Raw genomic sequence first — 12,952 nt, 5'->3', positions numbered from 1 at the left:
TGTTGGATGCAGGGCCCGGCACGGATCCAAGCTGCGTCGTTTCTCTTCGAAGCGTCGTTGCCGATTCGGGCTTGGCCCCGCCCCGCACGGTCGAGTCCGGGCCTTGTCGGGCCAGGCGACCGGTCCGGTTCAAGGGCGAGTGGGAGGAGGCGGAACGGTGCCCCCTCGTGGGGACGGGGTTCCGACCGGGGGAGATTGAGCCATCGGGCCCGGGACCGCAAGGTGCCGCGCCGAGATGGTGTGTGGAACCTCGGCCCAACCAAACCACCTCCCTTGAACCGAAAGCCGGACGGATTCAACCTGCAGGCGACCAAACCACCGGAATTCATTGCTCGGCTTTACGAAGCCGGGTTTTAATGATGTCATGACGCACCGAGGCTAGGATATAGCGGACTGTGATGATGATGATACTGATAGTGTTTTTTGATTCGAAATTTTGGGATAGAAATTTTTTTATTGTTGGATTTGGACGAGCAGAATTGGTAGTGGGACCTCCCCGATGTGGAGGGATGGCAACTCTGTCATCCCTCACAGCGGGGGGGGGGGGGGGCAAAGGAGCACTAGATTATGGGGTGTATGGCAGTGAAAACTAGCCCGGGTGGGTTAGGATATTGTGTGTAGGGCCCTAGAAGATGACATTAGGCAACGTTAAGATTAGTTAGTGACAAGGATACCTGTAGTGGGGACGCAGGTAGATTAGTGTGGATTATAATGACGAGGGAGCGCAATAGTTTAAAGGGAAGATGGAGGAGCGCGAGTTTTAGAAGGGAGTAGACAGAGCAGATGATGCAGTATGAATGGAAGTGCTGGTGAGCAGCTTCAAATGAAGCATCGGTGAGGCAATGCTCCGAGGTGTGTGTGAGTGTACAAGTGATGAATGAGAGAGCATTGCGGATGAGTGTCATGGTGAGTAGTGAGTGTTGTGGATCAGCGCGAATGCGCTTGGGGGAGAGAAGGGTGCAGGCGGCACCAAGTATGAGAGCACAGGTGTGCAAGTACAGGTGTGTGAAATATATGGAGCAGAGAATGAGTGGTGTGGAGAGAGTTGGAGTAAGTGGTACGGAGTGGTGTGCAGGGTGCGAAGGTGTGAATGGGGGAAGAGTGGACCCCCATCACGAATACCCGGGGCGGGTAGTGTAAGTGTTAGGTAGAGGGTATAGGTAAATTGTGGTTGGATATTGGCATCTGTGGTGCGGGTGGAAGAATGATGTTTGGATGGGTGCATTAGTGTTGTGGAAATGGCTGGGCGTGTAGCCTGTTAGTGTGTGTAGTTGGTTTGGGCACTCCACCACTGTGAGCATGTCGGCCAGGTGAGGCCGCAGGTGGGCTCTGGGAGCCGGTAGAGTTGTTGTGGATGGGGCCTGAGGATCCGGAGGACGGACCCGGGTAGCCCAGTGCCAGAGGGCACCGAGTGGGGTGACAGAGCCAGGAGGGGCCTTCCCCAGTTAGTTAGGTTAGGGTGAGGAGCTAGGTAAGCTTGGGTGGCAACTACAGTGGTGGAGGTGTGCAGGTGGGTAGACCTGCTGGGAGAGCTACACGTCGCAGCCCAGAAATTGTGCAAGGGCACCGGGAGTTGAACCGGGGGAGTGAGACCCCAAATTGAGAAGCACCACAGTTTGGTCAATGGGAATTGGTTTTTAGAACCCATAGTGTAAGTTGGCCAATGGATTGGCAGGGAAAGACCCCGGGTAGTGTAAAGTGTGTTAAAGTCATTTAGAGGATAGTTAGGATGAAGGATCTCCTCGCACCATCTGCATCCACTCACCTGAGGTGACAGGTACTCCACACCATGCCATGTTTTGATTATTTTTTATGATGCAAATGTTTGGATTGTGAGACGCATCATGACGTGGGTGTGACATTGTGCTTTGATGTTCCATCTCTTCCTCCTTATGAGGATTGATGATGAATTGGGTGATGGCAAATTTTGAAGTAGAGGGATTGTGGAGACGAATTTGGTATAGGGGAAATATGGGGAGACGTGACAGTAGCGACGGATTGGTAATGTGTAGATTTTGTACATATGGGGTAAGGGCAAGGGTAGTGTAGGTGACAGGGGGGTGACGTATGGTAGGGACGAGCTTTCTCACTTCGCCCTCCGTACGCATTTCGCCTTGCATTGCCTTATTGATGTGTACCCTTGTGACCTTACCCCTCGCTCATTTGTCTCTTTTGTCTCCCACATGACCTGTGCGCCATTGGGCGCCGAGGGGAGCGTGCGTGAGTCGGCCATTGTGCGCCCGGAACTCTCAGAACCAGCTGTCTGCATCGATGCACCACATTATGGACCACATGCCTGTGGCCGAGCACCACTGATGGACCCCATGGGTTGGGGCATGGCCCCTCTGCTGGAACCGGCCATGAGGGCCCGAAATCTTGCTGGCGGACCTTGGCCACAGGGCACCGATGCCCCACAGGTGAACCACACGTAGTCGGCCCTGTGGGCCATAAATAAAGAAAAAAAAAACGACACATTGGGTGCATTTTTTAGTCACATAGGCCGCCAGTAAGAAAATGAAAGAAAGACAACAACTGGACGAAATAGTAATAGCCAGCAGAGGGAGCCGAAGAGCAAGAGACCACCTGCAGGGTTAGGGGTTGTTGAGTTTATTTTCATGCATTGAACACTGATGAACTGTGGTGACTGCACCGATTGGTGCTTGAGGGTGTGTTGGTGCGTTATAGGTGCTTTCATGGTGCATTGATGCAGAGCAGACTGTCTCCCCCCAGAAAGAACAATTACAGGTCCTGGGTTAGTCTTGTAAATAAAAGCAGAGTCATTGTAAATAATGCTCCCCACCGTCAGTGTGTAGTTTGAAGACCATTCCGCAATTCGGTTAACTGTGGGCGTAAGTCTGTTAGGCAGGGTGCAATGGAGCAGCAGGACACATTTATTTATGTTTTAAAAACTGTCGCACTCAGGGTCAGGTTAAAAGTAGAGGGAACTACACCTACGTGTCACACTAAATAAAAGTTGTATGCCCGGGACGTGCCTAAGAGGAGGAGGGTGCAGTGTTGCGGATATGAGGATTGTGTTTTTTTATTGTGTGCTTTATTATTATTATTGTTGTTATTGTTATTCTGCGCCTCCTGCCTCCGGAGCTGTGTAAAGGTCAAAGGGCGTCCCATAATTAGTCCATAAAGCATCCACACCACAGCCAAACATAGAATACCCCTGTTTGATAGCTTATATCTTATTATGTGTTTTAGGGTAAGGCTGTGTCTCCCATTAATTGAAATACTCCATTGCACCAGTGAAAGATAGATTCCCTTCATTCCCACTCCCAAAACTTTCATTTCCCCTTTCGTCATTGCCAGGCCTCGAGTGCCATTGCCAAGAACCTCCCCTCCAATTGCCGCCATTGACCACGAGGCAGGGTTGGGGAAGAAAGGCGGGTCCCCACCTCATCATAGAGGGGAGGAGTGAGTCAGCCCCACTCAACCAACCACGAACAAGGGGTTGGACTTGGAGAGGGTGTGGAGAGAAACATCGAGGAGGTTCGCGAAGGTTGAGGGGCGGGGCCTATATAACCCGCAGCTAGGGCGTTTCCCGAGGAGATGAGCTTCTACAGAGAGACGAGAGGGAGTCCAAGCAGTTGGGTCCAAGAGATGAGCTTTTACAGAGAGATGAGAGGAAGTCCAAGTGGTTGAGTCCAAGAGAGGCACTTTGAGTTGAGTCCGAGAGAAGTCCAGAGTTGAGCTGCAGCTCGAGCCACCGAAACTGCATTTACTGCAGCTCGAGCCACCGAAACTGCATTTACTGCAGCTCGAGCCACCGAAACTGCACTTACTGCAGCTGGAGCCACCGAAACTGCAGCCACAGCAGCGTGAGGCCTGGACGGCAGTTTGGAGCAGGGCCGCGAAGGAGCGGCGGCTGCCCAACGAGTCGATCGGTTGCAGGACCAGTTGGACCTCCCTATCCCGCCAGCCATCCATCTCCCGCCAGTCCTATCATCATTCCCCGCGTGAGTCTGTCCTTGTTTGTTCTGTCCCTGGGTTAATTAAGACTGTAGGTAAGCTAGCGTTGCACTGTGTATCTAATATCTTCTGTAAATAAACGTGATTGCTTTCTTCCTGCTTATATGTGTAAATAATAAATCCAATTACTCTTCTGTACGTCTTCTTCCTCTTTGTATTCGGTCGCTTTAGAGTTTTCCATATTGAGCAGCCGCGGTGCGATACGGCCAACGTTTGGGTGGAATCGGGTTCTAGTCGGGGAATAACTGTTCGGTCGCGGTAATACCACCACTCGGTAAAATAACATCCTTTAACCGCGTCCGTAACAATATGAACAATATGACCAAAATGACACATTCCATATCAATGAGAATGGCAATTTTTTTTTTTTTTTGTTGTATACTGAATCGAGGCTCGTGAAAGAGCTAACATTTATCAAACAAACAAATCAACCAGACAAACAAAGTATATAAAAAGAGGGAGCGGAAGACAAGATGGGGAGAGAAGGGGAAGCACACAACCACAACATTAGAGAATGTTACTGAACGTGTGAAATCAGTGGAATATGGATAATGTCATATCTGATTTTTCAACAACAAATGGTCCATGTGGCTACTATTACTCATGAAGGTGAAAAGATGAACTTGCGCACATGCTGTTGTTGCTTTTAAGATACCGAGAGAGAAAATAAAATCTCGATTATGGTAACATTATAACTTGCATTCTCAAACTGCGATGTGACAACCAAACTCACTTGAACATCTCCTTCCTTCTCTGCTTTTCCTCCTCTCTATGAGACTTGAGGATCTCGTCATGTTCATGCTGTGGGAGAGAGGCTGGTGGGGTAGGGGCATGTGAGTGAATAACGATAAGTGTCAGACTTGGCTGCAAGGGGGCACCAATTTGATTCACACACCTGCATGAAGAAGTAAATGTATTTTATTTGCCAGATGTGGGGCACCCCTTGAAATTTACTTTTATAGAGCATTACTTGGTTCCGCCTATGAACACAACGATAGTCCAGTATGCACACGAGATTTTTTGAATGTGCCTTCTTTTATATTGTTTGGCATGCTCTATAAGCTATGGAATATCCCTTCTTTTCTATAGTTGGCCACATGACACATATCATATAAAGGGGCCTTTTATATGCCCCGGACATTTTCCTCAAGAATTCCGACCAAAGTCAAAAATTTTCTCTGTCCATCTTTTTGGAGATCACCCTGATGACCCAAGCAAAAATAGGATCACAGGTCCAGAAGCTCACCTGGATCAGGAGCAACAGTCACTCAAGCCCCCCACAAAACCCCTCAGACCCCGATGTTTTTAATGCCGAACAAACATTGGCACATCACGGGTGATGAAGGTTGTGGGCAAGTGTCATTGAAATTGTGTGTGTAGTTTCGGAGAAGTATGTAGTTTCATAAGCACATGATAAAAGTTGTCTTCCTTTCTCATTTTTAAATTCCTCAATTTACCCCTTACCCTCAACTTTATTCTCCCACCCTCTGTGCACACGTAATAAATACCTCGCCCCTTAATATGATGCTGAATGGGTGAACATGGTTGTTAAATGCAGTAAATACTGCACTGCATTGTAGGACAATAAAACATGCAACAACGAGTGAAATGCAGAATTTCCTTTACACGTGTAAAAGGTACCACAATATCTTCAGGGTATGGGTGGCATTCTACTCTGAACAGTACACTTGTGCCAATCCCAATGGAAAGGTACTGAGGTTGAAAGCTTCAATATCAGCATCAAATGCTTGTGAAAGGTGTACCTGCAGCAGAGCGAAGCTCCAACACTGGATTGTCCCCCAGAATCCAGGAGAATCCTGGGAAGTATGTGATCTTCCCCTCAGGATCTTTCACTTGCACAAACTCACAGTGCCAATCATCTAACCGCAAGAATTTTACCTTTTCAAATCTCACCAGTAAAATTTCACCTAGTTCATCATCACTCTCCACCGTGTAATCATCCACCTGCAGAGGAAAGGGAGGAAAACATCACATCGATCAGAATATAAATATCGAGAAAATACATGAGATACCTGTTCTACGCTCAGGCAAATCTGAGTATGTGGGGATTGGGATGAGGTGTGGATGGGATGCGCGCACACACACACCACACACACACACACACACACACACACACACACACACACACACACACACACACACACACACACACACACACACACACACACACCTACAGTGCATTCAGACCCCTTCACTTTTTTCACATTTCGTTATGTTGCAGCCTTACGCTGAAATCGTTTAAATTCATTTTTCCCTCATCAATCTCCACTCAATACCCCATAATGACAAAGAGAAAACAGGATTTTAGAAAGTTTTGCAAATTTATTAAAAAGAAAAAACTGAAACATCACATTGACATAAGTATTCATACCCTTTGCTATGACACTTGAAATTTAGCTCAGGTGCCTCCCATTTATCTTGATCATCTTTGAGATGTTTCTACACCTTGATTGGAGTGCACCTGTGGTAAATTCAATTGATTGGACATGATTTGGAAAGGCACACACCTGTCTATATAAGGTCTCACAGCTGACAATGCATATCAGAGCAAAAACCAAGCCATGAGGTCGAAGGAACTGCCGGCAGAGCTCAAAGACAGGATTGTGTCGAGGCACAGACCTGGGGAAGCCTACAAAAAAAATTCTGCGGCATTGAAGGTTCCCAAGAGCACAGTGGCCTCCATAATTCTTAAATGGAAGATGTTTGGAACAACCAGGCCTATTCCTAGAGCTGGCCGTCCGGCCAAACTGAGCAATCGGGGAAGAAGGGCCTTGGTAGGAGAGGCGACCAAGAACCCGATGGTCACTCTGGCTGAGCTCCAGAGATCCTGTGTGAAGATGGGAGAAACTTCCAGAAGGACAACCATCACTGCAACACTCCACCGATCTGGGCTTTATGGCAGAGTGGCCAGACGGAAGCCTCTCCTCGGTGAAAGACACATGAAAGCCCGCTTGGAGTTTGCAAAAAAGCATCTAAAGGACTCACAGTGTGAGAAACAAGATCCTGTGGTCTGATGAAACCAAGATTGACTGTTTGGCTTCCGCCTTCCGTATATATATATATATATACTAGCTTGGCTCGGCTCGCTGCGCTCGCCTCACCACGCGTCGTTACTGAGGCACGGGCTTATTTTAGCTGAGGATAATGACTGTACCTGAGTTGCTGTGTTGTCATGATTTTCACCAATCATAATACAAACAATTATTTTGCACAAATGTATTTGTTGTGTTTGTGATATTGATTGATAATACGATAATTGACAAACATGATAATACGATTACACCTCACCACACATAATTTAAACACCTCACCACCAAGTAATTTAAAACACCTCACCACCACGTAATTATAAATACCTTCCCCGCCACGTGATTTAAAAACACCTCACCACCACGTGATTTAAAAACACCTCACCAAAACATCATTTAAAAACACCTCACCACCACATAATTTAAAACACCTCACCACCACATAATTTAAAACACCTCGCCACCACGTAATTATAAATACCTCACCACCACGTGATTTAGAAACACTTCACCACCACATCATTTAAAAACACCTCACCACCACATACTTCAAAACACCTCACCACCACATAATTAAAAACACCTCACCACCACATAATTAAAAACACCTCACCACCACATCATTTAAAAACACCTCACCACCACATAATTCAAAATACATCACCACCACGTGATTCAATTCCACCACCACATTATTAAAAACACTTCACAACCACTTTTGGGACATGTTAACATAATGATGATGTTTGATGATATTAACAAAATAAGCCTGGTGTTGGCTTAGCGGTTAGGGTGCCGGCTTGGGATACTAGGATCCTGGGTTTGAATCCCGGTCGATCGCTGAATTAACGCCAGGGGGGTTGACTCAGCCTGTCATCCCTCCGAGGTCAGCGAATTGAGTACCAGTTCACTGGTAATTTCCTGCGTGTCGCAAGAGGCGACTAACAGGGTTGGCGGCAGAAAGGGCATCCGGCTGTAAAACATTGCTTCAAAAAGGGGACCATGGTGCCCGAAAAAGGCCAACCCCTACTCTGCGGGGAAAAATGGCCTCGAAAGGTGGTTCTTCAAACTCTGCACAGACCACCTTAGACCTTGATTATTTTTTATGCCGTAAGTAATCATTGGTACATCACTGGTGATTAAGGTTGTGGGCAAGTTTCATAAAAATCATGTGTGTAGTTTCAGTGAAGAGAGCAAATATCTATTTGGGGGGTCAGCACCTCTCCCCCCACCCCGTGAACTTCCCTAATGAGTTCTGAATTTGATGCGGTCAATAAACCTTCGTTAGGCATCAGATATGAAGCTTATTTTGCATGGATGGACTGAGAGACACCAATGTGGATTCAAGGGTTTTCTTAATAACACTTCATATTTTGCTATATCGTTGGTTTTGTTATTCGAAGCGGCCTTGGAAAAACGCCACGATAAATCTAACTTAAAATGGATATACACCTCAACACGCAATTCCATTGACGGCAATGGCTGGGAAAACCCGCTCGGGGGAGAAACCCCCCCTTGGGGAGGGGGGCAAATGAATACGCTACAACCTTCATTGTGTAACCCTTCGTCATCCTGTCAAGTTTGGTTGAGATTGGATAAGTAACGCCGGAATGTATCGCGGTCAAAAAATCATCAGTCAGACGCCAAATTGCGTATTTTAGTACGACGATTAGCTCAGAAGTACAGTAGTCATGGCTGATGTCGAGCCATAAATGTTTTTATGAATGAATATCATCCAGTAGCTGACCATGGAAATAGATGGGATCATTTCCTGATTCTTATTTTGTGAGATATGTGAACAACTTCCTTTGTGGGGAAGCAGTGTGACACAGTGACATTAGTTTAGGAAATAATGGCATTTTCCATTTGTCAGACCAGTACCTCTAATCAATTCCAGGCCAAGACCATTTTGAGAGGATTGGAAGATCGGTCTTTTATGTAGATGAGTACTTTCAGTGAGCCCAACACACTACAGAGAGGATAAGATTTGGTGCCATTGGGAGCAAGTTGACTGCCAGAGTGGAGGAAATCACAAAGGCAGGTATGAAGGCACTCTGTTATGCTGCATGCAGCAGGTTTGGCAAGCAGACTCGGAAGTAAGACCGTTTAATGCCGGAGATGTGTACAGGGGGGCGGCCCTGCCTTCCTTTTTGAGATTAAGGAGTTAGATTACAAGGCAATCAGGCACTAGGCCTTGGATGTTGCTCAAAAATAAGAAAATATTTGACATACGATACGATTCCTGACATCTGTAACACCATCCCATTCAACATTAGAGATGAACAACTGTTCTGAATCACAATTGTTGTGATTTTGTTGGTGACAAATCGCCCAGTGCTCCTCAAATCCTGTTATTACTTGGCAAAAAAACAATATTTTTGACAAGTATGTTGATCAATTCCGGTTTGCGTGTGTGTTTGTGTGTTTGTCTTTCCGCTCACTTATACTTGCCTACAGGTCGCAATTTTAAACCGATACTCACGAAACTTCACCAAATGATAGAGTTCGTGGTCCAACAAAATCGTATATGTATTTGAGGTCAAAAGGTCAACATAGGCCAAAGGTAAACCACTTTTTTTCAAATTTCGAAAATCCTCAATTTTCATCTGAATGACTTGAAATTTGAATAGGATTTTCATATCAGCTTACGGAAACCAACCACCAACTATTTTTGAGATCAACATAGGCCAAAAGGTCAACATAGGCCGAATTTCTAAAATTTTAAATTTTCATCAAATTAACTTAAACTTTGAAGACGATTTGCATATCAGGTCACTGAATTCAACACTAATTATTTTTGAGATCAAGAGGATGCTCCACTGAGTGCCATTCTACTTTGTTCTGTTTTGCCAAGTGTCGCTCTACGAGTGATTTTGTGTGTGTTTGTCTGTCCGCTCACTTATACTTGCCTACAGGTCACAATTTTAAACCAATCTTCACGAAACTTCACCAAATAGTAGAGTTTGTGGTCCGACAAAATCCTATATATTTGAGGTCAAAAGGTCAAAAGGTCAACAAAGGCAAAAGGTCAACCACTTTTTCCAAATTTCTAAAATATTCAATTTTCATCTGATTGACAATTGAAATTTGAATAGGATTTTCATCCCAGCCAACTGAATTCAACCATCAACTATTTTTGAGATCAACATCTGTCAAAAGGTCAATAGGCCAGATTTCTAAAATTGTCAATTTTCATCCGATTAACTTAAAATTTGAAGACGATTTGCATATCAGGTCAGATAATTCAACCATCAATTATTTGTGAGGTCAAAGGGATGCTCCCCTGAGTGCCATTCTGCTTTGTTCTCGTTTGCCAAGTGTCGCTCTATGAATGATTTTTCATTTTGATTGTTAATCTCACCACAAAGTGGTTGCGGACCATTGCAATGTCCCTGTCTGTCTACGTCCATATATTTTCGCTGAAATTTTTTTTCTCTGCAACCGCATGTGTCATCAATGCAAAACTATTTTAGTGATACCTCTGATGTCATGGGTCACATGGTTTCGCAGCTATGTTGGATTAAAGGAAAAAAATTGACATTTCCGAAACCGCCCAACGAATAAAAATGAAAATTGGCATGTCATCAACTTCCCATGGGTGTATACGGTGATAAAAATGACGTCATTGGTAAAGTGGTATTCCAGCTATAATTGGTTGAATCAAAATCATTATCTGAAAAAATCTGAAACTTCATATTTGATCTACGACCCGATGTGAGTAAAGAATTAAATTTATGACGTCATCGGTCATGTGGTCTGGTGTTGGCTTAGTGGTTAGGATGCCAGCTTGGGATACCTAGGATCCTGGGTTCGAATCCTGGTCGATCACTGAATTAACGCCAGGTGGGTTGACTCAGCCTGTCATCCTTCCGAGGTAGGCAAATTGAGTACCAGCTTTTCTGGGATGAATGATCATGGTGTGTTCCCCGATTTAGAATAGGTACATGTTCCCCGATTTAGAATAGGTACACCGTATCCCTGGTGCATCGTAAGAGGCAACCAAGGGTTGGCGTCAGGAAGGGCATCCGGCCATAAAAACATTGCCTCAAACAGGGAACCATGATTGTCATGGCGCCCGCAAGGCTAACCCCCGTCCTAGCGGGGGAAAATTGCCTTAAAACGATCATTCATTCATTCATTCATCGGTCATGTGGTCTGGCAGCTATATTGGGTAGAAAATAAAAACGTAAAAAAATCTTCTTCTCCAGAACCACTAAACAGATTGATGCAAAATTTCATACATAAGATCGATGAACCATGGGGAATATAGTTTGAATTTATTTTTTTGGGGATATATATCTTCATCAACAGAATTTAGTCTTAATGTGCACAAAAGTGGTCGTTAAATATCCAAATAATCAATCAATAATTAATAAAGCTATGGATAATGGCAATGTATGTGACATCATCAGGTGTATAGATGATACGGGTATATGAGCCATAATGGCTGTGAGCTATAATAGTAACATATTCACATATTCACTGTTAACGATGATATTTCCAAATGAGCGTGCGAGGTGAGACTATGCGCTCTACCGAGTGCTGTTCTGGTTTAGCATATCTAGTCTTTTTGCAGTATGTAAGTTTTATGAGGTTTGTTTACCATTTTTGCTTTATTATACTACTCTCTTAGAACTAAATATTTTGTTTGGTGTTGGATTAACGGGGAACAACAGCTTATTATCAGTGTGGTAGAATAAATCTTTATACTATGTAACTAGTTATGAGATTGGTGAGTGAACCAATAGGTGGTCGTAAGAATGTTAGGAATGTATCTCGCTCTGTTAAAGCTGGGAGTCCGTTGTCCACCTCCTGTACAGCCCCGGGCTATAGCACCCTCCTATTGTGAGGTAAATGGAACTCACAGCAGGAGGGGAGCGAGTTGATGCCAGGAGGGCGATTGTGGATGACCAAGGAGCTTTAGCGCACGGAGGATTAACATTCAGCGCACAGGGGATTAACTCCAGTTTGTCCATATAAACCAGAGCAAACTTTGAGTCAGGACACTTGTCATCAGAAGCTCTGACCGAAGGAATGAACGCGTACCACGAGTACGGCGCTGCAGAGAAGACAGCCTCCAAGGAAGAGGGACTATGCGGATAGAGTTATCTGGTCCATTGAGTTAACGGTAGTTATTACTATTTGAAACTAGTTAATAAAGTCTTGACCTGTTGTAAACCTGTTTCCGGTCATTGGTCTTGAGTCCCAAACCACTTCCACGACAATTTGGCGAGCCAGATAGGGGTCAATTTGGACACAACATCTGAAAAGGTAAGAGTTATTCTTTGTTATCCTTGTCCAAAATATGATCTACGAACCTGCGTTTAGTTCTTGTACATACATGGTGGAGGAGGTGGTGTGGGGCTTCCCTGCGTACCGATGCCACGATATAGGTGGCGTAATGATTATCCGAGGAGTTTAACGTATTTTTGCACTGTGTAAATAAATGCGCCAGTTCGACGCTGGTTATTAGAAGCCTTACCATGTACTTGGAGCAAGATCGTGCCATGAGTGCACCATGAGACGATCTGCTCCCAAGTCTTGTAAGGCCAGTACATTTGTTTAGCACTTGGGATACAGATATTTTTCTCCATAATACAGATATTTCTTTCCTCTCTCATTCAAATTGGATGAAAATCGCACTTTTATATTTTCCCCCGTTCCAATGTGCTCATATCTGTGGTACGGCTAGTGGGATTTAGATAAATTAAACGAAATTGTGTAGGACCAAAGCCGTGGGTACAAGGTTTCCCGCCATTTTCTAAAACACCTAAAACTCGTTCGATTAACATATAAATTAATGACAGACAACGCCATCTCATGCCGGTCCAGAAATATTGTGAAAGATGGCGATTGGATGAAAATTGCATACCGACACTCCCTCACTGTCCCTCATTGTCCCTCATTTCCATTCCGGCTACCTG

General features: G+C 44.9%; 1 protein-coding gene across 1 annotated transcript in view; it reads right to left on the bottom strand.

Moving 5' to 3' along the window:
- Positions 1-12,537, bottom strand: part of LOC144892879 (polyunsaturated fatty acid 5-lipoxygenase-like) — a 45,566-nt gene extending 33,029 nt beyond the window's left edge. Inside the window, exons 1-3 of the mRNA XM_078781218.1 lie at positions 12,511-12,537; positions 5,742-5,943; positions 4,712-4,793 (exon numbers count right to left, since the gene is read on the bottom strand). Coding sequence (XP_078637344.1) covers positions 4,712-4,793; positions 5,742-5,943; positions 12,511-12,537 — 311 coding nt within the window. The remainder of the gene's footprint in view (positions 1-4,711; positions 4,794-5,741; positions 5,944-12,510) is intronic.
- Positions 12,538-12,952: the final 415 nt, after the last annotated feature.

Source organism: Myxine glutinosa, chromosome 7, assembly GCF_964187855.1.
Source record: "Myxine glutinosa chromosome 7, kmMyxGlut1.1, whole genome shotgun sequence".
Taxonomy (NCBI): Eukaryota; Metazoa; Chordata; class Myxini; order Myxiniformes; family Myxinidae; genus Myxine; species Myxine glutinosa.
Note: the sequence above shows the minus strand (reverse complement) of the source record. Positions and strands in the feature narration are given on the sequence as shown.